Below are 27,464 nucleotides of genomic sequence, written 5' to 3'. Positions count from 1 at the left end.
GTTATGTCAGATTCTCCAGCATCTGCAGTTCCTACTATCTCTTTCCTATCTATCCTGTCGGGTTTCCTAGGAATATTATGCGTTTCAATAAGATTGCCTCTTATTCTTCTAAATTCCAATGAATACAAGCCCGAACTAGTCAAGCCTTTCCTCATAAGACAATCTTTCCTTATCAACCAAGTGAACCTTCTCTGGACTGCCTCCAATGTCAGTATATCTTTGCTTTAATAAGATGATCAAACTATTCACAGCTTTCTAAGTGTGGTCAAACTAATGCCTTTTGTAGATTTAACAAGACCTCTTTCTTTTTTTATACTTCATTCACTCTGAATGCCTAAAGCCCATTTCTCTCCCCTATTACCAGTGGTATTTCTATGCTAGCTTTTTTGTGATCCATACTGGAGGACACCAAAATTCTTTTTTGCTGGAGCTTTCGGCAGTCTTACCCCAATTAAGTTAACCAATTGCCTTTTGAAATTTACTTTTAAATCTGTTTCCACCACCCTTTAAGGGTTTACATTCCAACAATTCACTTTGTAAAAAATGTTCTCAATTCTGTTCCAATTGCCATAAAAGTTCCTCCATCCTCACAATTTTTGTTTTAGCTCTTCAACCAGCAAAGTTTGAACAGCTGTGCTACTTCCACTTTCTGTTTGAAACAATGAAGTGATGGAGAACAAAACCTAATGAACTGAGCAATTAGTGTTAAGGGAATCACCAAATTAATCCAGCATTTGAGGTGTGAGATTTAAAGCAGAATTGAAGCAGGAGGAGGATTTGAAATTTTTGCCAAGAACAAGCTCTCTGATAGTATTGCAGAGAGAATAAAGTGTGAAATGGCCTTACTACTGGCCCTTGATAATTGAGCACCTGTCTGATAGCTTACTCCAAACTGGACCTCTTGAAAGAAGGGGCCATTATTATAGTCAAGAACTGTCTTTTCTCACTGTAGTATTTAGCAATGACAGCTTGTTTTGGAGGGTTACAACAGCAAGTGTTAAAGCTATAATGAAAGAAAAATAACATGAATGCAGGTCACAGGTTGACTGTTGGGAATGGAGGTCCTGATATTAAGACCTTTGACTACAGATTGAGGTAAAGGCATCCCATCCTGTTGCAAAATCATACTGGAATGAGAGTATAATCTTCATCATATATATTTATTTGTATATCCATTTTTTAAAGTATGGATATAAAGATTGTATGTAAGTTTAAATTAAAACTATCTTTAATTACCATGTGCACGATAAGATAGAAGATGTTAGATGGAGATACCTTTGGGGGAGTGCGGTTAAAGATATTAATAACATTAATACTAAATCTGTTTTTCAGTCTGCGTAACACTCCACATCCATGTGCTACACTGCCAAGTCACCTATCCTTTGAAAATGTTCATGTAATTTGAACCAAGAATCCTTGAATATTAGGCTATAAGCTGACAAGTCTTGATTATTGACCTCTGTCAAACTGAACCATAAGGATTATAGGTAATTTGTACATCAGAGTTGCACAGTGGTAAGGAACTGATCTCTGGATCAGAAGCTCCAAGCTCAAGTCCCACCTAGGCTGGAATATGTCATAACTTCTCCAAAAGGTTGATCTAAATTTACTTTCTTTGTATACCATACCCAACTCCAAAGTGTTACTATGAGTGTACTCTGCATTGCTAAAACAGATTATCTGGTCATTATCGGATTGCTATTTGTGGGAATTGGTTGTGTTCAAGGTGGCTGTTAACATTTTGTACATTACAACAATGACTGTTATGTGTTTAGGGACATTGCGATTATTACGTTCATATAAGTTCATTTGGTCAAAAAGAACAGCTAGTTCACCAACATGAAGCAATGGATAATTCAGTCATATTGAAAAAACCTTCAGTTTGAGAGGTGGATCCATATGAGCAGATTTTATTGGATAGTGTCTTGACAATACTCTGCTCTCTACAACAGTACCATTATATGACAACCACCATTAACTGCTTTAGAGCAATGTAACACTGAGCCCAGCCACTTTTTCTGGATTATTCCAAACTCAGGCACAGCAGGATAACACTTACTGGGATACAAAGGCTAGAGATAATTGTGGAGGAGTGCTTTTTTGATTGGAGGTCTCTGACCAGTGCAAGGATCAGTGCTGGGACCTCTGTTATTTGTAATATACATAAATAATTTGGGTGAAAATTTAGGTAGTCTGATTGTAAGTTTGCAGACAACATGAAAATTGGAGGAGTTATGGATAGTGAGCAAGGTCAGTTGGATATAGATCAGTTGGAAAGTTGAGCGGAGAAATTAGAGTTCAATCTGGACCAGTGTGAGGTGTTACATTTTTGGAGGTCAAATGCAAGAGGAATGTATACAGTAAATGGTAGGACCCTCAGTATTTTTAATATACACGGGGACCTAGGAGTGCAAGTCCATAACTCCCTGAAATTGGCAACACCAGTGGATAAAGTGGTAAAGAAGGCAGATAGTATGCTTGCCTTCATCGGTTGTGGCATTGAACATAAAAGTCGGCGAGTAATTTTTCTTTTTATTTACTCATGGGACATGGGATTTGCCAGCTGACCAGCATTTATTGCCCGACCCTAGTTGCCCTTGAGAAGGCGGTGGTGAGCTGCCGTCTTGAAATGCTGCATTACACCTGCTGTAGTTTGACCCACAATGTCCTTATAGAGGTAATTTTAGGATTTTGACCCTGTGACAGTGATGGAATGGCAATTCCAAGTCAGGATTGTGAATGACTTGGAGGGGAGCTTGCAGGTGGTGGTGGTCTACCCATGCACTTGCTGCCCTTTTCTTTTTGATCAAAGTGGTCATGCGTTTGGAAGCTCTTTAAGAATCTTTGACAATTTCTGTAGCACATCTTGGATAGTAGACACTGCTGCTACTGAGCATCGATGGTGCAGGGACTGTGTTGCCAATCAAGCAGGCTGCTTTGTCCTGAATGGTGTCAAACTCCTTGAGTGTTGTTGGGGCTGTAATCATCCAGGCAAGTGGGAAGTATTCCATCACACTCCTGACTTGTGTCTTGTAGATGATGGACAGGCTTTGGGAAGTCAGGAAGTGAGTTACTTGCTGCATTATTTCTAGCCTCTGATCTGCTTTTGTAGCCACTGTGTTTATGTGGTGAGTCCAGTTGAGTTTCTCATCAATGATAACCACCAGGATGTTGACAGTGGGGTGATTCAATGATGCTAACACCATTGAATGACAAGAGATGATGGTTAGATTGTCTCTTATAGGAGATGGTCATAGCCTGGCATTTGTTTGACAAGAATGCTATTTGCCACTCGTCAGTCCAAAACTGGATATTTCCTAGATCTTGTTGCATTTGAATATGGATTGCTTCAGTATCTGAGGAGTCATGAATAGTACTGAACACTTTGCAATCATTGGCGAACATCCCCACTTCTGACCTTATGATGGAGGGAAGGACATTGATGAAACAGCTGAAGATGTTTGGGCCTGAGACACTACCCTGAGGAACTCCTGCAGAGATAGTAGGAACTGCTGATGCTGGAGTCTGAGATAACAAGGTGTGGAGCTGGAGGAACACAGCAGGCCAGGCAACATCAGAAGAGCAGGAAAGCTGATGTTTCAGGTCGGGACCCTTCTTCAGAAATGGGGGAGGGGAAGGGGGCTCTGAAATAAATAGAGAGGTGGGTGGCAGTGATAGCAGGTAGATTGTGGAGCAGATAGGTGGGAGAGAAGACAGAGAGATCAAGGAGGCGGGGATGAAGCTAGTCAAGGTGTGTGTAGGTAGGAAGTGGGGATGGGGATTGGTAAGTGAGGAGGGCCCTCACTTAATCATCCTACCACATCCATTGTGCTTGTGCATGGAGCGCTGGTCACAGCAGATTTCAATATGAAACTTGGTGTGCAGTATGCAGTTATCAGTGCTGAGACAGACACTGCAATGTATTTTTTCCAGTACCACCTCCATTCTACTATTCTTCCCTGGGATTGCCAAGGAAGGATCAGGAAATGTTTTGCAGCAAATTTATCAAATCCACATCTTATTCATGGTCACAATACCCTAGTAATTTTACCTTCAGCATTATCAATGCATCATAACTAATTGTATCCAAAGCAGGTTAAAATGACTGCAGGTTAAAGATGATCAAGCCACATTAAAATGGGACGTCCAGGTTGACTAGCAATTATTTAATGAGCTAGATTGTTGTGGAAAACAAAACTGCAACAATGCACACTGTTTTTTTTAATAGACTTGTCAGAATTAATTAGTCAGAAACTACAGATACATATTTTTAATCAACCTATTCAGACATGTTATGACTCATCTATGCTTAGGTATCAAGTCTTGTTGGTAGATTGACATCACTACACTCTCTGGTTTGCACAACCAAGATTTTCCCCTTAGCTATCTTACTACATTTAAGAATTGCTGACTTTGGACATTAATTATCTATTAACCTCACCATTATAAGTAAGGACAGATAATAGAGTGTAAATACTTCTTTAACAATGTGCCAATTGTTAATGAAATGTCAATCAAACCGTGGCCCAGAAACAAAACAACTGAAATGTGCAATCTCATTCCTGTAGACAGTCAACTACTAGAAATGTTAAAATTCCAAATTTTACATTTTTTCCCTATTTTCTGTTCTGTCTCTTTTGCTCTTTCTTAATCCACTTTTTTTCTTCATCTCTGGATTTCTCTCTCTGTCTGATTTAACTCTAATTTACCCACCTTTCTTCTCCATTGCTTCTGTGCTTTTCTCAATCAAAAATGTTATTGTTTCCTAAGATAATCTGTTGGTTTTGTTATTCATCAGGTCCAAAAGCTCCTGATACCTTCCACTACATTGTTACCAGCTCCCAAATCTAATGTTGACCTTGCTTTTGTGCACTTCCTGTGCAGCCGTAACCTTGTATGCCTTGTTCTGTCTAAGCACTCTTATGATCTGTATGTCCTTGTTTGCTATGATTTGCCTGTACTGCATGCAAAACAAAACCTTTCACTGTACTTAGGTGCATGTGACAACCATAAATCAAATCAACTTAAATCAAATCACTGTCAGCAACTTACAGGGTAAACAAATTAAGTTGAAGGGTGCAGGGAAAAGCTAAATTAGTGATACAAGCCCATGAGACTCCCTACTTTGGAAATTATCAACTCAATAAATTTTATTATGAGATTCAGCTTTAAAAAGGTTTATTTAAAAACGAGATTACTTAATCACAGTTTGGCATTCCATTCATATCTTTAACTGGAACAAACATTCGTTTTATATCAGACATACCTTTTGCTGTTCAACTTGTTCCTTTATGGCTTCAGTCTCAGTTGGCAATGTATCCCATGATGCTGCTCTTTTATCCATCGACTCCAACCATTCCTTGACCAAATTGGCTTCTTCTTGAATTTGCTGTCTCTGAGCCAGCATAGTTTCCAACTGATTCTCCTTGTCCTTCAGCAAACCTCCCACCTTTTCATATTGACGATTCACATCTGCAATGTCCTGCTGGATAGTGATTAGCTCTGTAGCCAGGAAACATAATTCATTATAAAGACTTGCCTTAACTCAAATACTCAGAATTATCAAGTGCATTTGTAGTTCTGAGCTCTGTGATTTAAAACAAATTCAGAACAAGTCAATTGTAATTTCCACCTTACACCTAAAGCTAATCCCAAATAGTCGCACCGAATGTTAAAACCCATTAACAGGGGTCTAAACATATTCACCGAACATGGTGAATATGTTTATATCCAGTTCCTATTATAAGAGCTGAAAACAAACTCATCCAGAAATAGTGCTGGCTTTTGAATATATTATAGAGTTTGTCTCTAATGAAGTGTGAAGTTTGTATTATTTTTTGCTCTATTGCAAGCTGTGGATTCAAAAGAGAAGCAAATAATTTAGTTTTTAGCATTGAGGTTTCTAATTGAAATAGTCTTATGTTTAATGATTATTCTCAGTAATGGTTTCTATGGATGCCGTGTCAATCAAGTAGGTTGCTTTATCCTGGATGGTGTCAAGCTACTAAAATGTTGCTGAAGCTGCATTTGTCCAGGCAAATGGGGAGTATTCCATCACATTCCTGTGTTTTTTCAGTTGTGAATCATGACACCTGTTGGCTACAATCATTTTCTGTAAATGCAATTCAGATTGCATACAACACTCAGATAGATAATTATTTAAACAAGCCTGAATTTCCTTGATTTTTTTCTATTATTTTTCTTTTTTTATTTTTCTCTCTCTTCTGAAATGCAGTAAGAGGGGGCAGGAGAGAAGACCTGGGACAAATTAACACTATAGAGGTAAATGTTACAGGATTTAATACCATATACTGAAATTTAAAAGGCCTGCATTTGATTATGTCTTTGACAAAAGTATCAAACTGTAGCAACTTAGCAATACTTTTTAAAATGATGACATTAAGGAAAGGTTTTCAAATCTGAGTAGTTGTCTTAGTTCAGTGCTATTGAATTTGGCAAGTTTGATACAGCATTTTGAGATCTTCTGTTAAATGACTGAGCTGCCAGTGTATATTCATTTGCTGGATCTTAATGCATTTTTCCTTTTTGGAATAGAAGCTTCATGAGACTTTGTTTCAGACCTGGATTTGAAACGTTTGCTTGCTTTGTCTCTATGAATGCTGTGATCTCCAGCATTTTTTGCTTTCAGTACAGATTCCAGAATCTGCTGTAATTTACTCCTGCAATAACAATCCAGTTGCACAGAAGTGCTTCTGATTTACAAATATTTTGGGGTCTTTTTTATTATTTGAAATAGAATAATTGTTGATAACCTATTTGGACCTTTTGTTCCATATGATCATAAAGGTATTGGGAAGTCCTGGTATTAATGAGATTAAGATATAAATAGAGAAACGGCCAGGATTCTTTATCAGGAATAAAGGAGATAGAATTATTCATGTTTGAAATCACAAAATCAATAGCTTCTAAGTACAATTCAGAATTCACAGTCAAATAGATCAACTTTTATGGTTGTAAATATTTTGAAATGGCAGTACACGGCCAGATAATGTGGTGAGGCCGCATATCAACTGAGCAAAATTCAAACAATGGTACAGAATCAAAGGACATAATTCAGCCCAACATCCCAATGGAGATTTGAAAAAAGAAGTTCCAACTAATCAACAGTGGAGAAAACTGCATATTTGACCACAGAGGACATTAACACTCCTTTTCATGATGCATGACCAACAAGATGATTCAGGTAACCAAGTTTCCCCCACAGCTGTCCTCTTGTTACGACAGAAGAGATAGTTTAGTTGTGACTCCAGGAAAGTCACTCAGACAACTCACCAATGTATGAGCGACCTATGATGAATGCATTAACTTACCTACCGCACCATTATCTTTGCAGGGAAATTAACCTTGAAACAACTGCGTTACAACTTAGGACTGAGTGTATACAGCATCTAGGGAATGGTTGGGTGACATAGCTGGATGGCTGGTTTGTGATACAGAGTGCCGCCAACAGAGTGGGTTCAATTCCTGCACTGGCTGAGGTTACCATGAAGGATTCTCTTTTGTCAACCTCTCCCCTCACCTGAGGCACAGTGACCCTCAGGTTAAACCACCACCAGTTGTCTCTCTAATCAGAGTATGACTATGACGACTTACCTTTATACAGCATCTCTGTTTAAAATATCTACAGAAAAAGTGAATTGATTTATTGACCGTTTTAACTCTGTTTCATACTACAAAGAAACGCAATGTAGATTTTTAAAATTATTAATTAGAGATAGTAATGAGTTACAAATACTTGGAACACTTAGATTTTCCACAGGAATGCTTCTGGCCGTATTAGTATGTGGTTTCACTCACAGTTAACTTTTAATACAAGATAAATTCAGATGTTGACATGAGACACGGGAAACATTTTGATCTTGTAACAATACAACTTATAAGGCCCATTTTCTAAAGAAGGGTCCCGACCCGGAAAGTCAGCTTTCCTGCTTCTCTGATGCTGCCTGGCCTGCTGTGTTCCTCCAGCTCCACACTGTGTTATCTCTGACTCCAGCATCGGCAGTTCCTAGTATCACTTATAAAGTCCAAATTCTTTTAGAGCCATTTCTTTAAAAGCAGTAATGCTCTCAGACAACCCATTTACATATTTCATTACAAGATCAGACTGCAGTCAATTATGAGATTTGAAAGGTTATTTCCTTACCTTTGGAATCACAGATAGCAGAGACTGCTTCCCCACCATTCACCACTTGTGTACCTACAGACCAACATATTGGGTAAATAAGACCTTGTTATGGAGAAATGAAACTCAACAAAAGACTTTGAACAAATAAGATTCATTGCAAAAAGGCTTCTCAGGACATTATACCTGCATAGCTTGAAGCAGAAGACTTCAAGTTAAAGTTGTTGCTATAACCTACAGCAACTCAAGTTGGAATGCCTAGTGATACTGGAGCATAGCTGATCTCTACCCTAATTCCATTTACTAGCCTTTGTTCTGGACTTCTTAATGCCTCACAATCACTTGCAGTATTTACATTCTTTGTTCACCTCAGCCTCAACAGTTTTTTGGAGTCGACGGTGGGGACATCCTCTACCCTTCTTAACAAAGGGCTCCCTGACATCACCTGGAGCTTTAATTTTTAACAGTATGTAACCTTTCTTCTGCACCTGCCCCATGAAAAGAAATTGTTTCTCTCTTTCTACTCCATCAATTCCTACAATGATTTTGAACACCTCAATTAGATCATCCGATAATTTTCCACACTTGAGGGGAATTCAAACCTAGTCAATGCAACTGCTGCTTATGATTTTACCCATTAGACCAAAGTATTATCCTAGTGTGTCAACATCACTTCCAAGATCTATATGTCCTTCCTGGTGAGTGGTGCCAAAAACTGAATGTGGTACTCTAAATGGATGTATTTTAAAGCCTTCCTTCATTTTGGATTAAATGTTAACATCATATCATTCCAGTCAAACACCTCAAGGTTATTGAGATCCACATTGTGAATTCAGAAAGAAACTTTTAAAGAAATTCTCCAACATATATGACAGCTTTCATACATGTCCAACCATTCACAGTTGCTGAAATTCCATCATCTTGCACAGTGATGATTGTGCTCATGAACTGTCAGCCATTTAGCCTTACAGGGCTTTCTCTTTCCATTCTATTGCCCCACCATATCCCTTGCTCCAGTCTCCAATATAACAATGGATTACATCAACACATGTACCATTCATTTGACTGGTTTACCTGGCAACTCATTCTATAATCCTACCATCCTTTGTGTGAAACAGTTGTATCAGATCTTTCCCATTGTGCCTGCTGGGGTTGTGCAATCTGTGCAGCCATTCCATAGGCTTCCTGCAGAACCTCCTACTTTCAATTAGTTTAGTAAAACTATGCCCTTATTGCTTACTTTAAACTTCTTCGCCTTAACAGCATTCCATAGGAAGGATAATCATCTGTGAATATAGCACCTAGTGTATTCTCCTGATAACATGGTAACAGGAGCAAGCTAGCTGTTGGTTAATTTGCATAAAGCAGGATTCCACAGAAAGAATAGTAATAAATATAAAGCCTTGAACTGGGTAAATTATAAAAACATATGTAAAGCCCTGGAGAATTAAGATTTTATATTTGATGCTACATCACAAGGATATTTGTGTTAGATTAACACATTGTTTAATCAAAATCTTCAGACATTTTATTTAAAATTGAATTACAGCAGCTCATTAAACCACAAATCCGTGAAATGAAAATGCCAAAGAAAGTATGCTTAATAGTAGCACTGGATTGTAGAAACATAGGGAATTCTGTCTAGAAACATTATTCTGGTAAATATATGCGTTTAATGATAGACACATAGTAGAACACATGCCCAATTGGAAATAATGCCAATACATGGCATTCCCATAAATGAGCTGTTGTGGCAAGAATCCATTCACTACACTTCATACATCACTGACTGAAAGTTGTCAAAATCACCTTGTTTGCAATTTGCTGGATTGGTTTACAAAATAAACCTGTAATCAGATTGAAAATTCTAACAAATGATCTTCATTCCAGTCATCAGTCACTGAGTTCTAGTTATTAAACAATTGAAGCATTTAAGAAAAGGGAAACTGAGCTGATTAAAGCATCTGTCAGAACAATGCATGCAATGTTCTGTTGTGATGGTTTACCTGATTTGAATGTCGTCCTTGAACGGGCTGGAGAAGTCAGTGTATTGATTAAGTGACACAAGGCTGATCCTTTCTGATTAACTTCCTCAACTTCAGAAGCTTTCGATGACCACTCATTGAGCATGCCCTAAATATGCAAGATGAAAAGCTGTATTTAAGTAAACCAACTTGTTGAATTAATAATGTAATTTCTTAGTGCAAAAATAGCAAAAATGAATAACAGAAACAAAACTATCCTATTATACAGCCCAAAGAATGAGACCATTCAGCCCATCAAGCCTTGGTCAGGTCTGAGAAAGACTTATTCAAACAATCCCACACCTTGGCTCTCTCCCATAGCCATGCAAATGTTTACCTTTATAAATGTATAGAAATGTATATTAATGTATACACAGACTTGATTCTTATTTCAAAGTTACTCTTGTATTTGCTTCTTCCACTTAATAATGCCACATTCACAATAGTCACATACATTTGCAATACGCTTAGCTGCAATAAATGTTTAATTCCATATTGTCCATTCTGCTTCACGTTCACTGGTTAACCTCTAAGATGGCTGGAATGTCTTTTACAGGATAATAATGGAATGTGCAAATGTCAAATCTACTGGCCTGAAACAGAATATCAAATTCAGCCCAACTACATTGCTGCCCCAGAGGGTGATTCTTCCACGCTAGAAAATGCACTGGGCACTAGTAATCAAATATACACACAGAAATTCCCTCAATTGCACCAAATACTTTTAAAGGTACAAGAAAGAGCATCCATTATACCCAGTGATTCTGACAAGTTCCCAATGAACCGCTAGAGTAAGTTTTTCATCTAGGGCCTCTTGCATGTTTTTGATTTCCATTATGTAACTAGTGCCAATCATACCTTCAGTCATCTAGATCCAAGCTCTAAACACCTTCACTCTATTTCCTCCTTTAAGACCCTTCTTAAAGCCTACCTCTTGGTCCAAGCTTTTGAGTCACTTGTTTTAAAATCACTTTTATGGCTCAGTGTCAAATTTTATTTGATATACTCCTGTGAAGTGCCTTGGAATATTTCACTGCATTATCAATACTAATTACTGCTGCCTTATTAAGCAGATAAATACAAAGTTATACAACTTTATGCAGCATGAAGTTAAAGTATTGAGTCTGCCTTTTTCAAGGGATTTTGCATAATTCCCATCTAAAGCATCAACTCGAACGAAATCGCAGCTGTACTTCACTAAGTGTAATCTATCCCACAAGCACTTTAAAAAATCATTTACCTACCTGAACTGATACATGAGTGAGCAGAGAAAGATTAAATAGCTATTTATGTATTGTATCTCCCTTGCTCAGCAGCTTAAATAGTTATTTAAGCTGCTGAGCAAGAGAGATACAATACATAAAGTATCCAGGGAAAAGAGTTGTCCTAAAAGAATTTTGGCTGATTTACTTGACTGATTAAATTATTCATTGTGAAAGGAACAAAGCACACGGAATTCAGCAGCCTAGGATTTCTCACCTGAATACTAGACAAGTTCTTCTGAAGAGTTTCTGTAGTTAGACTTGGCTCTACAATTGGAATCCTTGTGTTCATTCCCTCCGCCCACTTGTTGAACGACATCAGCAGTGTTTTAAATTGATCTGCCTGAAGCTGGCAACAAAATAATTCTTCCTCTCTGCAAATCAAAAATAAAAGGAAAGTGAGTGAACAGGAAGAGAAAGTTCAACAAGCCATAGCTTTTGGAACCATTGCATTCTCACGTCCATCTGGACTTTTAAGAAACGCGAGTTATAGTGTCCCTTGAACCAATCAAGTCCTTCAGTCATAAAGCCAGGAACCAGACATATCTTTAAACACTACACATAACAGCATTTCTGACTAATTTAAACTTACAACATTCAGCTAAGAATTTGCTCGCTATGCAACGCTTGTGAAATTTGGCCATATTTTTAGTTTGACCACAGCACTAATCCCTAGGACATCCTCACTGCCCATCAGCTCGCCCACTAAGCCTTGAACAATAGTAATACCACAATCATTCATTATCCACTGGCTGTTGATCCCGATGGGAACGTGGATGTGAGTAGTGTGGTCAGGGAGGTGCAGACAGTGAAGGGCTAGATCACAGCACTCATGGATTGGGCTTGCAGCCAAACTGAGCAGATATTTGACACAAATTAATTGGACACTGTTGTGAAGATTTCACAGGAAGGAAGTGAGTATGTTAGGATCAATCCATGAACTAGAATGAAGGGTAACTACAAAAAGTTAGTATTTAGTTATGTTTAGGTGGTGGGCATTAACAGGAGATTCACCTTCTTTCATGAGACGTAGGCATCGATCACAAAGCCTGCACTCGATGCCCATCCTGAACTGAGTAGCTTTCAATTTCCATTTCAGAGGGCAGTTAGAACTCAACCATGTTGCTATGGGTCTGGAGTCACTTGTAGGTCAGCCCAGGTAAAGGTGCCAGATTTTCTTCCCAAAAGGGCATTAATGAAACAGATGAGTTTTTAGGACAATCAATGACAGTTTCATGGACACCATTACTGAGGCTTATTTTTAATTCCAGATTTATTGTTTGGATTTGAATTCCACAAATTGACATGCTGAAATTTGGACCCATGTCTCCAAGGCATTAGCCTGGGCCACTGGATTATTCACCAATTGACATTTCCACCAAGTCATCTTTCCCCCTCTTATGTAGGAGTAGACTGAAAGGTATAGGATGTCAAGATTAGGCTCCAGTTCCATTCTTCACCATCCATCTTTCCAGAATACAACAGTGGGTATGTGATGGCTATATGCAGGGACAAACACTCCCAGTCCAAGGTAGACACATGACTACTTCTACAGCTCTTAGACAGCCTTGATGTAACCCCAGATTTCCATGGAAGAAGAGAAGCATTAGTGAGACAGAAAGCAACAGCGAGAGAAGTAACATATGTGATATACACATGTAAGAATGGAAGAAAGATGAGGTTATTGGCTTGGTCATCAAGCTAGCTTGTTCTTGTTCAGAAGTTTTGTCACCATGCTAGGTAATATCATCAGTGAGGCCTCCGATGAAGTGATGTTGTTCTCCTCCGCTTAGTATTTATACTGTCTGGTCAGTTATGGTGAGTTATGTCATTTCCGGTTTTGTTCTGTATGGGTTTATTTATGGGGTTCAAATCTATATGTATGTTGATTAAACTGATGGCCTTCATAGTCTGAGTTTAACTGGGACAAAGTAACCATTGTAGCCCAAGCCAAACATAGACATGCACAGGAATTCCTAGAGGCGTGGTTCTCAACACATAATGCAATCAATAAAATAAGTCTCAGTAATGGTGACCATGAAACTGTCATTGATTGTCCTAAGAAACTCATCTGTTTCATTAATGCCCTTTTGGGAAGAAAATCTGGCACCCTTACTTGGTCTGACCTACAGGTGACTCCAGACCCATAGCAAGATGGTTGAGTTCTAACTGCCCTCTGAAATGGAAATTGAAAGCCAGCTCGGCGAGCAAGTCAACAACCTCACCCACAACCCGAGCTACAAATCTTTGCTAAAACCTTAAATGCGAGAAAGATACGAGAAAAGATATCGTGGGATAAAGATTTAGAAAGTGAAGAAAAGGTTGAAAAAATTCAAAGAATCAGAAAATACATGTTAAGAGAAGAAGGTGCATGTCACCAGATATTAGAACACAATCAGGAGGAAGAAATATTTTGAAATAAATAACTTACAGAAAGGAAAGGAAAACTGAGAAAAATTGGAGGGTTGGAGACAATAAGAGAAAACGTGTGTGGGGGAAGAGTGTAAAAGTAAAGGAAGAGAGAGAGAGAATGGGGTGACAGGGAACACAGGGAAAGATCAAATCATTCCAGGACAGATTCACCAATTTTTCATGATACCATCTTCTTAGCTCACTTAAGTTACTCTTTTCCTTTTCATACACTTTAGAAGCTTTAATTTGTCTTTTTTTAACACTTCTTGCTACTTTTCTCTTTCTTTTCCTTTTTCTTAAGGTCTGGTTTTTAAAACTTTCCCAATCTTTTGGTTGTCATTGACCTTCATGCCATTGTATGCCTTTCCTTTCCATATGATACCAGCCTTAACTTCCTCAGATAGCCATGAGCAGTTAATCCTCCTTGTTGAGTTGTTCTCAGTGGAATACTTCTTTATGGAGAGTTAGGAAATAGCTCCTTAAATATCCCACTGCTTCTCTGCTAACTTCCCTTTTCACCTTTTAACGAATCCACTTCATTTCCTTGTAATTGCCTTGATTAATATTTCACACACCAGTCATAGAAAGAATCCTCGCACTGATCTCCCTATGACAAACAGCAGGGAGACTCCCTTATAGTTATAACAACTGTCGATAATACAGCTAGCTTCAGTGTCAGAACTCAGAGTTTTGCAATAGCTTTAGCTAAATATAATTTGTGAAGTCCAAGATTGCAGAAAGCAACTTTTCCTTAACCCATCAGCAGGAATCTCAGTCCATTGTCTGAGACCACTGCATCATCTGCCTTCTGATTCATTGCAATTGGAATGCAGTAGTCATAGATCTTTCCATTAATTAATCACACTAAACCTTGATGGGGGTGGAAAAATGAAATAAACCTTTCTTCACACTTTTTATTTAGTTGTGGTGGATGACAGACACTGGTGTCTATCAGTAAGGTCTGAAAGAGTGCAACCTACTCCATCAGTTAAATTAGGGTTTGATGGACTCAAACCATATCAGCAAGAACCACCATGATTTCTCGCTACATTTTATTCCTACCCAACCTGGTGAAGTCCATTTCCATATTTTTGCTTTGGTTTGTATTCTCTGCCTGCCATGTGCTGACGACATTCTCAGGACATTTTGACACAAGTCATAGTCAACAAGATTGATGTCGAAACTAGTTAAATTAACCCGCATGTCACACCTACAAAATTCTATCCCAATGTACATGTACAATAGAGCAGAAACATTGACTTGAATATTTAAAATGGGAATGAAAAGCGTTGCACACAGCGGAAGGAACAAGTTGACAATATTTGAGTAGTGGAACTAAAATACTGAAATAACAAAGATGAACATGTAAGGACAAATTGGAAGGAGAGTGTGACAGTGAAATGGCCAAAAAGAGGGGCAGAAAGGCAAATTGTGCGAATCAGAGTGTATGAGGAGATGTGAGACTGAATGTAAATGAGGGGGATAGTTAGAGACAGAGGCAAGAGAAGAGAGAAAGAAGAAAAAGACAATGAAAATGATAGAGACACATGTGGAGTGGAAGGGAGTCTCAAGTAACAATGCCAGGATGAGGGGATGAGTGTGAGACCACATACTGAGTGCACGGGACAGGAGACTGAGTGAACAGACACTCCGAGATCCAAGATTAAACCAGATCCAAGGAGACTCTAGCTCGTTGTGAACTTCAGTCTTTTGTGGTGTTTATTTTGGACTGAGGGCCATGTAGGTTAGGCAAAAAGAACAGGGAATGTAGAAAAGGCCATAGTCATAGGTATGAAGGGCTGGTTTTAGGCTGTGTAAAGTCCCAAAGAGGTTTAGATTTGAGGAAAATTGTAAATGAGAACTGTTGGGAGATTGGGAGGTATGTAGTTCAGGGGTGAAGTCAGAGATTTTGAATACTGATAAATATTGTGAGATTTTATTCAGAGCTCGTTAAATTACGACTGAGTTTCTGCAATTTTGTCCTTCAATCAGACACGCCCAACAGATTACATTCGTGAAAATACAATACTAGCGTCAGTCACCGACAAGGGGAAAAAAAAACTGTCATGGTGGCAATGTTGATAAAATGTTAGCTGCAAAAATTAAATGTTTGCTGCTCACTTTTTCTTGGTGGTCTCTTCCAGTTCTTGAAAATGCTTTGACAGAGCATTGACATTGTTGAGGATCCACGTCCGTTCTTCTTCCGTAGCGCATCCCCCTAGCTCTTCAGCCAACTGATTTAATATGTTGAGATCTTTACTCTGGTCCAATAGTTCAGCTTTTATTTCCTGTAACAAAGGTGCCACAATTATAATTAATACTAATGTCAAATAAACTGTACAGTTCAGCCAAATCACTAAACAGTCCTCACAGTATGAAATAATAAGAACTGCCGATGCTGGAGTCAGAGATAACACAGTGTGGAGCTGGAGGAACACAGCAGGCCAGGCAGCTGTGTTCCTCACAGTATGAGCAGTGTTGGTGTTAACCTGATCTGTTGGTTATAAATTGGAGGACAATAAAGCAAAGTAAGTTAAGTAACCAATAGTTTATTTTTAAAGAACAAGACAGGAGGTCCACATTTGGCTAGTGCCTCACTTAACTGTTACCCAGTAGCAATGACAGAATTCCTAGTATGGAAGCAGGCCATTTGGCCCATCAAGTCTACACCAACCCTCCAAAGAGCAGCCCACCCAGACGCACTCCTCTACCCTATCCCTGTAACCCTGCATTTCCCATGGCTAACACACATAACCTGCATATCTTTGGACAGTAGGAGGAAACCAGAGTACCTGGAGAAAAACCCACACAGACACAGGGAGAATGTGCAAACTCCACACAGACAGTCAGCCAAGGCTGGAATCGAACCAGAGTCCCCGGTGCTGTGAAGCAGCAGTGTTAACCACTGAGCCACCACGCTGCCCAATCAGAATCTTATCACCAACCACATTTCAGCAAAATGTTGAACAACTAAGTGAAATTGTTCAGAGACACAACTTTGTCTGAATTCAATAAACTTGCTAAGTACAGGCTATGTACTAACTGAACTGCCTGAATGGTCAGCATGATTCATATGTTTTAAGCAATTAGCTTCTGTGGTAGTGGAAAACAGATGGCATTTGTCTGACTTAAGTAAAAGTCTGGGTGTAAGTGTGGATGGTAAGTGGATATAAGTAATCTATATCAGTGGAAAGGAAATTATTTTAGAAAAATAATAATAGCTTCTTTTTATATAGACCTTTAGTGTAGAAAAATGATTTGAAGTGGCCCACAAAGTGTAGCAATTAAAATGGAAACTACACCAAAGCACAGTCCATTAGGAGCTCAGTCCAACAGATCAGCCTAAGAGATTGATCTTGAAAGAGAAGCGAAAGTGGTGAAGGAGTTATGGTAGGGAACTCCACAGTCCCTGGCCTTGATGGTCAGCCCTTAGGCCACATAGGTTAGGCAAAAAGAACAAGGAATGTAGAAAAGCCTGCAGTTACAGGTACAGAGTTTAGGGAGGGTAACGGGGCTGGTCATAGACTGTGTAAAGTCCTGATGAGATTTAGATTAGAGGAGAAAAATTGTAAATCAGAGCTGTTGGGAGATTGGAAGTGATGTAGTTCAGGTGTAGAAGGGTGCGGGGTCAGATGCTGAGCAGAGAATACTGGGTGAGCTGAAGGATGGAAATCCATGGGAGACTATTGATATGGGGAAGGAGGTGTTAGTAACCACAGATCACGATTGATATGGGTGTGATCGGGGTAACGGGGGACCAGTGATGTGGATGATTATAGCAGCAACAAAGGTAGAGATTAGGTAATGGCAAATGCTGACAAGAGCTAGTGGAGACGAGAATTGTTAAACAAACAGACATGCATGGAAATATAATGGCGTATGTAGAAATAATGGGGATTTTAAAGTTAATTTGTTACGGATTTTTGATAAAAGTATTTCCTGAAGTAGATGTAGAAGAAAATGGGGTTACCAAAGTTTTTTGGGTAACACAATGAAGTAGTATGAAGAGTAATCATTGTTGTTGTGAAACCTGGTTACATATCAATCTGGATAATGAGATATCCCAGTAGCTACTACAAACATGTTGTATAACAAAAGAAAATGAACTTTGTTCAAGTTGGGAAAAATGACACAAAAGGTGGTAGAGGAGGTGACAGGGATCAAACTATCAATTGGAGAGTCAGCGAGAGCCCTCCACTGCCTCTTTTCAGGAAGACCTGAAGAACTAAGTGACAATCAGGCACTTAACTGGGCAGCAGTGGGGCCTAACCCAGGCTGAACAAACCCAGAGAGCAGAAAACTCACCTTCTGCCAGCCAGAAGTCATAGGAACAGGAGTAGGCCACTCAGACCTTCTTACTGAATGGCAGAGCAGGCAAGATCATGGCCGATCTGTGCCCAAATCCAGATGCCTGACTTAGGCCCCTATCCCTTGATGAAATTTTGTTTAATAAAAAATCATTTATCTCAGAATTAAATTTAACAATTGAATTAGCATCAACTGCCATTTGGGGAAGAGAGTTCCAAACCTCCACTATTCTTTGCATTTCGCAGTATTTTCTAAATGGCCTGGCCCTAATTCTGAGACTATGTCCCTATATCTAGACTCATCAACCAGTGGAAATAGTTTATTTTTATCTACACTATGTTTCCCTGTTAATTTCCTGAAGATCTCAATTATATCACTCTTAACCTTCTAAATTCTAGAGAATAAAGGCCTAATTTGCATAATGTCTTCTCATAATTTAACCCCTGAAGCCCAGGTATCATTCCTGTAAACCCAACTCCCTCCAAGGCCAAAACATCCTTCCTAGGGTGTGGTATCCAGATCTGCTCACAGTACTATAATTAGGGTCTAACTAGGGTTTTGTTTAACTGCAGCATAATGTCCCTATCCTTATATTCCAGCCCTTCAGATATGAAGGCCACCATTCCATTGACTATTTTCTGCACCTGCTCATGGCATTTTAAACAGCTTTGCATCTGAACCCCAAATCTCATTGGACATCCACCGCATTTAACTTTATTCTAAAAAAAAAATTCTGATCCATCCTTTATCTGTCTGAAATGGATAACCTCACACTTGCTTATATTCAAATTCATCTGCCACAGCTTTGCCCATTCATCCAATCTATCAGCATCCTGAAATAATTTTATGCTGTTGTCAACATTGTCTACAATGCTGCCCAAGTTTGTGTCATCAGAAAATTTGGATATTTGACTTTTTATGCCATTATCCAAGTTGTTAATGAATATTGTGAATAATGGAGGCCCAATCCCAGAGTAAATCTCTGCCTTAGAAAATGATGGAGGCAGAGTTAATAAATATTTTTAAGATGGAAGTAAATAATTTCATGTCAGGCAAGGAAATCAAAGGTTATTGGGAATAGTCAGGAATATGAAATTCTAAACGCATTCAGCCGTGATTTTACTGAATGGCAAAGTCGGCTTGAGGGCCAAATGGCTTATGTCTGCTGTTAATTGGAATGTCCGCATAGACCACTGCCTCACCAGTATCTACAATTGACTTCAGTGTTTGTAAAAAGTGCTTGGACATATTATAGGCACTGGCTAAAGCTTTGAACAGCCACCCAGCACACGTCAAAAGATATTAACTTGTTGAAGTGGGTATCTGATAAGTTATTCCCATAGATACAAGTTCAAAAAGCCAAAACATTCCACTGGAGCAATTAGCACAGAATCTGATACTCAATCTCCTTTATCCAACCACTGGCAGCCATGCTTTCAGCTGTCATGACACTAAGCTTCCTAATCCTCTCTGCATCTCTTTCCTCCTTTGACACGTTCCTTCAGACTCAAGCCTTAGACTCTGTATGTGGCTCAGAGTTGAACTTTCTTTGATGACAATAAGGCTTCTGTGAAGCATTTTGGAAAATTTTATTTGTTTAAAAATGCTATGTAAATATAAGGTATTGTTGTTTCTTGAAATGATGAACATAAATAAATATCATAAAATAAATGAACATAAAATGTTAATAAACACGCAAATTTTACCATCTCCCATTTTCACTCTCCCATCCAGTGACTGCGAGCTCATTGCACTAAATTACAACACAGCATGACAAAAGCTAGATTCTAATTTCTCCTTTAATAACTGGTAACTGTGTGCTTTCTAAGTACACACCAAAATTCACTATGAATTCAGCCTGGACTCAGGGGGTTGTTCTCTCACCTTTGTTTCAGAAAGTTATGGGCTCAGGTCCCACTCCAGAGACAGTTCAAAAGATGATCATGTTTGCCTCAAGACACCAACTCTGTTCCCCCATGCACAGACATGCTGAACTTTTCCAAAACTTTCTGTATTTATTCCACTCTAGAGACTTGAACCCATAGTCTAGGCTGACATTCCATGCAGTACAGAGGGAGCACTGCATTGTCAGAGATGCTGTCTTTCTGATCTAAGAAATCCATTTGCACTAATCAAAACCAGAGAAATGTCCTTGGTGTTCTGTTTTATATTTACACTTCAAATCACCTCACTTAAAGAAACAGATTATTTGGTAATCATCACAGTGTTGGTTTTAGTTGCCATGGCTCTTGTAAACACGCTTCAAAATTGCTTCATCGGCAGCAAAATGCTTTGGGACATCCTGAAGTTGTCAAAAACAGTGTGGAAATGCAGGTTCATCCTTGCTTTCACTCTAATCATCTGGAGAATAGCAAAAAGAAACCCTGTCCTTTTCTTGTTCATCATAGGGACAGAACGTCTTCAGGTTCAGGGGAACCAGATTCTGCAGAGGCCATGAACTCAATGGACAGAATCATAGAATCATACAACACAGCAACAGATCCTTCGGTCCAACCAGTCCATGCCAACCACAGTCCCAAACTAAACTAGTCCCACCTGCCTGCACTTGGCCCATATCCCTCCAAACCTTTCTTATTCATGTACTTATGCAAATGTCTTTTAAACATTTTAACTGCACCTGCATCCATCACTTCCTCTGGAAATTCATTCCACATTCGAACCACACGCTGTGTAAAAAAAATTGCCCCTCATGACTTTTTAAAATCTTTCTCCCTCACCTTAAAAGCATTTCCCATGTCTTGAAATCCCCCACCCTAGAGAAAAAACACCTCCCACTCACCTTATCAATACTCCTCATGATTTTATAAAACTCTATAAGGTCACCCTTCAACCCACTACAGTCCAGTGAAGCAAGTCCCAGCCTATCCAGCCTCTCCTTATAACTCAAACCCTCCGGCAACATCCTGGCAAATCTCTATTGAACCCTCTCTAGCTTAATAATATCCTTCCTATAACAGGGCAACCAGAACTGCACACAGTACTTCAGAAGAGGCCTCACCAATGTCCTGTACAACCTCAACATGATAGCCTAACTCCTATACTCAAAGATTTGAGCAATGAAGGCATCGTGCTAAATGCCTTCTTGACCACCCTGTCTACCTGTGATGCAAATTTCAAAGGATTATGTACCTGAACCCCTGGGTGTCTCTGTTCTACAACACTATTCAAGATCCTGCTTTTAATTGAATAAGTCCTGCCCTTGTTTGTTTTACCAAAATGCAATACCTTGCATCAAGGTTCCATTCTGTGGTTATTTACCCAGTCAACTTACATCTTTGACGAAACAACATTTTAAGCACACTGTAACAACAAAGCAATTGGTCAATCTGGAACTGGAGTTCACTTTGTTTGTTATGCACTTCAGTTGTTTCACTCTGCCCCATAATTTTCTCACCATATTTATTCTTCCCATTTCTTCCCTGTTTGCCAGAACTTAATCCATGATCCTTCTAAAGGACTTGGAAATCTCAGCAAATTGCTATGGTTTGATCATTCCTATGATCCACTCATACATGAACGCTGTAGGCACTTCCCAATAGCTCAGTACTCACTCAACTCCTTTTGAGGAGAATAAAACAACAGGATTCTAAAGGTCACAGAAATGTCAGTTTTTATATTTTCCTGCCCAATTACACCTTTTCTTCTTAGCCCCAGTCTATACAAACTCACTGAGCTGGGAAGCAACTGTAGCTTGGAAATGGAACTCCTTTTTCAGCAGGAGTTGTTGTTTCCAGGTGGATTTGCCACCATGGATTACAGCAAAGTTTTTGAGCTGCTCTACAGCAAGTTCCAAATGTTACTAGGACCCTCGGTAGTGGAAACAGACTGTTTGAACCAAGGACAAAGTGATCCGAACAGTTGGTCATTCTGAGTATTCCAAATTTTTGATGTTTCTCTGCACTGTACCTCTAATGAAGTGGAAGTCACCACAAGGAACCATTTTAAATCATTGGTTAGCCCTCAGCTGAAGACAGTTTGGCTCAATTCTGGGCAGTGCCGCCAAGGGTTGGTCAATGTGCCAACGAGATTTACTAGGATGTCACCAGGAATCAGGGGATTCATGTTTGTGGGACACTACAGAAGCTGGGATTATCTTCCTTAGAGCAGAGAAGATGAAGAGGAGATTTGACTGAGGTATTGAAGAGGATGAATGGTTCTGGTACAGTAAATAAGAACAGACTGTTTTGGTGGTGGAAGGATCAGAAAACAAAGAACATAAATTTAAGAAAATTGGGAAAAAGAGTCAGAGGTGTGTGCAGGCTAGGTGGATTGGCCATGCTAAATCGCCCATAGTGTTCAGGCTAGATGGGTTGGGGGGGTTGAGTCTGGGTGGGATGCTCTGAGGGTCGGTGTGGACTTGTTGGGCCTAAGGGCCTGTTTCTACACTGTAGGGATTCTATGATTCTTTGATACGAAAAAAGTTTTTCTTTAAATTGCAGCCGGTTAGCAAGGTCTGAAATGCACTGCTTAAATGAAAACTTAAAGAGAGTTAATATAATAAAAAAGGGTGTTTGGTGTAATCAGTCCATGTTGCTGTCTGTAGTCCACTCATGTTTCCCTCCACATTTCGTCATCTAACTTTTATTAGCACGACCCTCTATCCCCTCCTTCTCTTATATTTGTCAAGTTCCTCCTAAAATGCATCTCCAGTATTCACCTCAACTACACACTGTCGTAGTGAGTCCTACGAACTCACCTCTCTGAGAGTGAAGAAGTTTCTTCTGAGGTCCCTTTTTGATTTCCTGTGGATTATATTGTATTGATAGCCTCTATTCTTACTTTCTCACATGAATGGATACAATCTCTTTTGGCTAATTCACAAAAAGTTTTCATAACTTTAAAGACCTCAAACAGATCGCTCCTCGGTCTTCACTTTTCAAGAGAAAGAAGACCCAGCCTGTTCATCCTCTTCTAATGGGTGCCTCTAAATCTTTTTAGATGATAAGCAGAATTGTACACAGTACTCTAGTTGTTGTCTGACTAAGGTTTGGTACAAGTTTAGCATATCAGCTTTACTTTTTAAGTAAGTCCCTCTAGGAGTAAAGCCGACTGCTTGGTTTACTTCTTTTAAAAAATGGCCTTGTCAATCTCTCTTACCACTCTAGAATTTGAATACACTGACTCCCAGGTCCTTTTGCTCCAACAGCCCATTTAGATTTTCAGCTTGTTACTTTTGTTGCCAAAATTTAACACCTCACATTCATCAGATTTGAACTTCATTTGCCAATTAATGTCTCCTGTCATTTGTTGCAGACCTTCTCATATTAACAGTTCTCCCCAATTTGGAGTCAGCTAGTTTAGAAATTGTTCCAAATTCTAAATCATTAAGGAACAAGTTGTGAACAGTTGTGCTTGCACTGAATTTTGTGGAACACCCTTTTATACCTACCATCACAGTGAATAACTACCCCTTATTCCCACTTCCTGCTTTTTGTCTTACAACCAGTTTAGCTACCTCATACTCCTACTTGTCCCCTGGATTCAGTCTCTGACCCAAATCATTAGTACAATATAAAATCTCTATTAAAGGTCTTTTGACAAGTTGCATTTACTTCATTAACCTTGTATACCTATATTCTGTATATTTTAATAAATTTAATAAGGCTGGTCAAGCAAGACTTTGCCGATTTGAAATCCATGTTGTATATTTATTGTTCTATTTATAATTTCTAGGGATTCTAATCTCTACTTGGTAGGGATTCCATTATTTTTCCAATGTTAAGCTGACTGGTTGTACAGTTCCATGGACATGTTTTAACTCACTTCTCAAATAGTGGTATCAGGTGGTGGAAGCATGTTCGATCCTAATTTTTAAAAGGGGTACGGATAAATAATTGAAATGAAAGATTTTCAGGGTTTGGGAGGGAGAGCAAGGAAGTGGAACTAATTAGATATCTCTAAAACCAGCACAGGGACAACAGCCAAATGGTTTCCTTCTATGTTGTAAGATTCTATAAATGAACAAAGCTGTCACATCACTGAAAAGGAAAAGCTTGATTGTGGTTTATGCAAACCTTGAAGCCAAGACTTGGTACGAAGTTGGCCAAGCAATAATAATAAACTTGGCTATGCCGATGACAAGCCAAGAAATAACAATGCTGCTGAGATCACTTCATTATTTTTCATTGGTCAGGTCAGTGTATTTTCAATTGAATGATTGGCATGAAACAAATAGAAATGGCATTAGGCCATCACAGTGGGTTAAGAAAGGACATCAACTGTGGTGCTGGAAGGCAGTAAAAAGGATAGGGGCTTTGCATCCCAATCTAGACAATAAAATTTAGTGATTTCTCTCAATAAGCTGGTTTTTGCCAATCTCCAAGTATTATCGTAGAATTAAAGACTAATTGCCTGGGCACACTTTGAGATAAAGTACACGCGTTGTTAAAAATAAAAGCACAATTTTTCTGGAGCATGTTTATTTATAGGAGGCGTTGGTGGTCTTTTTGTCAAGGTGGTGCAATAGAAATCTGGGGATAGTGCTGAAACCTTCACGGATCCATTCAACCAGAATTGACAGTCCTCCACTCAGGAGGGAGGATAGTCAGTTGCTGAGTTACAGTTGAAAACAGAAGTTGAATTCATGAATGGAACAACCTAAAGCATATTAGTGGGGTGTATGCATGTTGGGTCTGCACGGTATGGCTGCGTGTGTGCTGAGAGTGTGTATGTATGTGCTGAGAGTGTGTCTGTGGGTTAGTCACGGTGAGTGTGTGTGGGAGAAAGGAAGAGGTCAGATATTTTATAGATCACAATCAAGGAACCCCAATAAATAATCTAAATAATCTGCTTGGCCTGCTGTGTTCATCCAGCTCTACACTTTGCTACCCCAATAAATAGTTGTTGCCAAATGAATGTTCCAGTGGCTTAAACATTTGACTGGATGGCAAATGTACTCTGATTGGTACAGGTATTGCCATGGAGAGTGCACCAGTGTAAGGACAACTAGTTAACTGCCAAACTTTATTAAATTTGACTCAAGCTGGTGACTCCAGTGTGATGTAATGTATGGAGGCCATATGTTCCAAACGCTGGAAGCTTGTATCAAACTGCATGTTATTTTGAATTTTCTCAACAGGCAAGGTACTGACTGTGCACAACCAGCCCATGCTATCAAAACCCAAAATATTTTGAGGGACGTTAGATGCAATTTTCTGATTGGACTACATCTGCTAAATAATTTGGAGTTTACTAAAAATTAAGCTGATTATGTTGATGCTTAAAATTATCAGTTGAATTCACTGTGTGGCACACTTATGTATAATGGAAGGTGCATACATTAATGCACAGATTTCTGGATTACTAGCCCTATGACATTACCACTACACCACCGTGTTCCCCTCCTCATCCCAGTTCAGGTCGCATTAAAGACTGCTGATCCATGTTTCATCAGGAGCAAATACAAATCAAGTAGACAAGTTGCTAAGGTTGGCTTTACATCATACAAGGAAAAGAGAAAATTACATTACTGGATGAAAAGACCAAGATCTATCTGGTTCTTCCTGGAATTACAATGGAATTGTTGATGAACCACGCCAAATCAATACCTAACAATGACTATACAACTGACCCAAACTTCTTGGTTTTGCTTTTATAAGCAGTTTTTAAGTTACTGCTAAAAACAGTAAACAATTTTCAGGTAGACAGTTTTTAAGTTAATTTCTAAATAGTAAAATTTTAATGGAAAATAGATCAGATCCTTGGAATTGCCAGCTGATCAGCAGTCTCATACACCTCAATCTTACAAAAGCAACAGAGATGTATAAGACTTTGCTTATTTGATTATTACTTTGCACAGACCACATTAAGAAAGACATTTTTTTTATCCAAGCAAAATAAGTTTTTGAAATGTGACTCTGTGATCATGCAAAAAAGAGTCTCGTTTGAGTACAACTGAAAACAAAGTGCCAGTCTATTACTGTCATAGAAATCCCACAGCTGTACAAAGTGACAGTTGCCCATCTCCACGTGCACGAATAAACACTTGATTACCTGCATGTGGTGTGAGAGTTCAGCAAGATCTTTTCCTGGTCCATCAATTTCAGGGAGAGACAGAGATTTCTTGGTTACAAACTGCTCAATTTTTTGGTAAGTCTTCTCGAAAAATTCCACTTTGGCTCTGAGTTTTTCCAGTTTGGCTGTTCTTTCCTTTTGTCGGCCACTGGCTGAAGAAAACCGTTTGGCAAGTTCATCCACCTTTGCTTGCAATTCAGAGGCAGTGGTTGGATCTGCTGTTGCTATGAACTTGTTGGCTTTCTCTTTAATGGCGCTAATACTGCTTTGGCGACTGGCAATGTTCTGTTCCAGTACCTGCAGAAAAATAGGACAAGTGTTCAACTCTATGAATGAGTGGTTATTTTAAGCACTTACAAACCATAGCAAATGCTTACAATGATATCTTGTTAATCCACTCAGCAACAACAAAATAGTGCTCCAGGCACAGACAACATGAGCATCAGTGTAGAGATAGAGGGTATTGTCTTATACTTGCATTACATGTTCACAGGTGTTGGAAAGTAGGGTCCCCTATAAAGCTGTGCTTTTTTAGTCTTCTATATTTAATATTTTCCTGTGCAGTATGATGCCTCATTTAATTGTGTTATAGTAGTAATTAACATAAATAATTGATTCACTGGGTGCCACACTATTATAAATATAGTGCTTGGGAAAATAAGGAGGTTTTGTGTTTAGAAGGAATGGAGATAAGCCTGCAAATGGAGGTAGGCAAGGGGGCAACAATCATCCTGGCATCATGAGCAGCTGCCCTGGTCAATGGCCGAGAGGGTTTAGACAGGTGTTTACCCTGCATAGATGGACAATCCCAAAATAAAATGCATCACCAGGGGTACATGGGGAAGAGAAAGGGGGGAGGGGATGAGAGAGAGTGAGAGAGACAGACAGACAGACAGACAGACAGACAGACAGAGAGAGGGAGGGGAAAGGAGGGAGAGGGAGGGAGAGGGGTGAGAGAAAGGGAGAAAGACAGAGGGGAGAGAGAGAGGAGGAGAGAGAGAGTGTTGGTTGGTAATGGATCCCAAGGAAAGGAATTCATGGACTGTCTACGAGATGATTTTTTTGGAACTTGTGGTTGATCCCACTCGGGAACAGACTATTCTGGATTTGGTGATGTGTAATGAAGCGGACTTGATAAGAAACTTAAGGTGAAGGAACCCCTAGAGGGCAGTGACCATAATATAATAGAATTCACCCAGTAGTTGAGAAGGAGAATCCCGAATCAGATTGTAATTACAACTGAGTAAAAGGTAACTACAAAGACATGAGGGAGGAGCTGGC

General features: G+C 39.2%; 1 protein-coding gene across 5 annotated transcripts in view; it reads right to left on the bottom strand.

The window, feature by feature from the left end:
- Positions 1 to 27,464, bottom strand: part of dst (dystonin) — a 536,191-nt gene that overhangs the window by 165,369 nt on the left and 343,358 nt on the right. For all 5 annotated transcript variants that reach the window (XM_048596444.1, XM_048596445.1, XM_048596443.1 and 2 more), the window contains 6 exons: positions 26,163 to 26,480; positions 15,963 to 16,129; positions 11,647 to 11,803; positions 10,150 to 10,276; positions 8,165 to 8,218; positions 5,267 to 5,502 (listed from right to left, as the gene is read on the bottom strand). In XM_048596444.1, the coding sequence (XP_048452401.1) occupies positions 5,267 to 5,502; positions 8,165 to 8,218; positions 10,150 to 10,276; positions 11,647 to 11,803; positions 15,963 to 16,129; positions 26,163 to 26,480 (1,059 nt within the window). The remainder of the gene's footprint in view (positions 1 to 5,266; positions 5,503 to 8,164; positions 8,219 to 10,149; positions 10,277 to 11,646; positions 11,804 to 15,962; positions 16,130 to 26,162; positions 26,481 to 27,464) is intronic.

The sequence above is a fragment of the Rhincodon typus genome, chromosome 5 (genome assembly GCF_021869965.1).
Source record: "Rhincodon typus isolate 14 chromosome 5, sRhiTyp1.1, whole genome shotgun sequence".
Lineage (NCBI taxonomy): Eukaryota > Metazoa > Chordata > Chondrichthyes > Orectolobiformes > Rhincodontidae > Rhincodon > Rhincodon typus.
The sequence above is the reverse complement of the archived record's forward strand: the minus strand, read 5'-3'. Positions and strand labels throughout refer to the sequence as shown.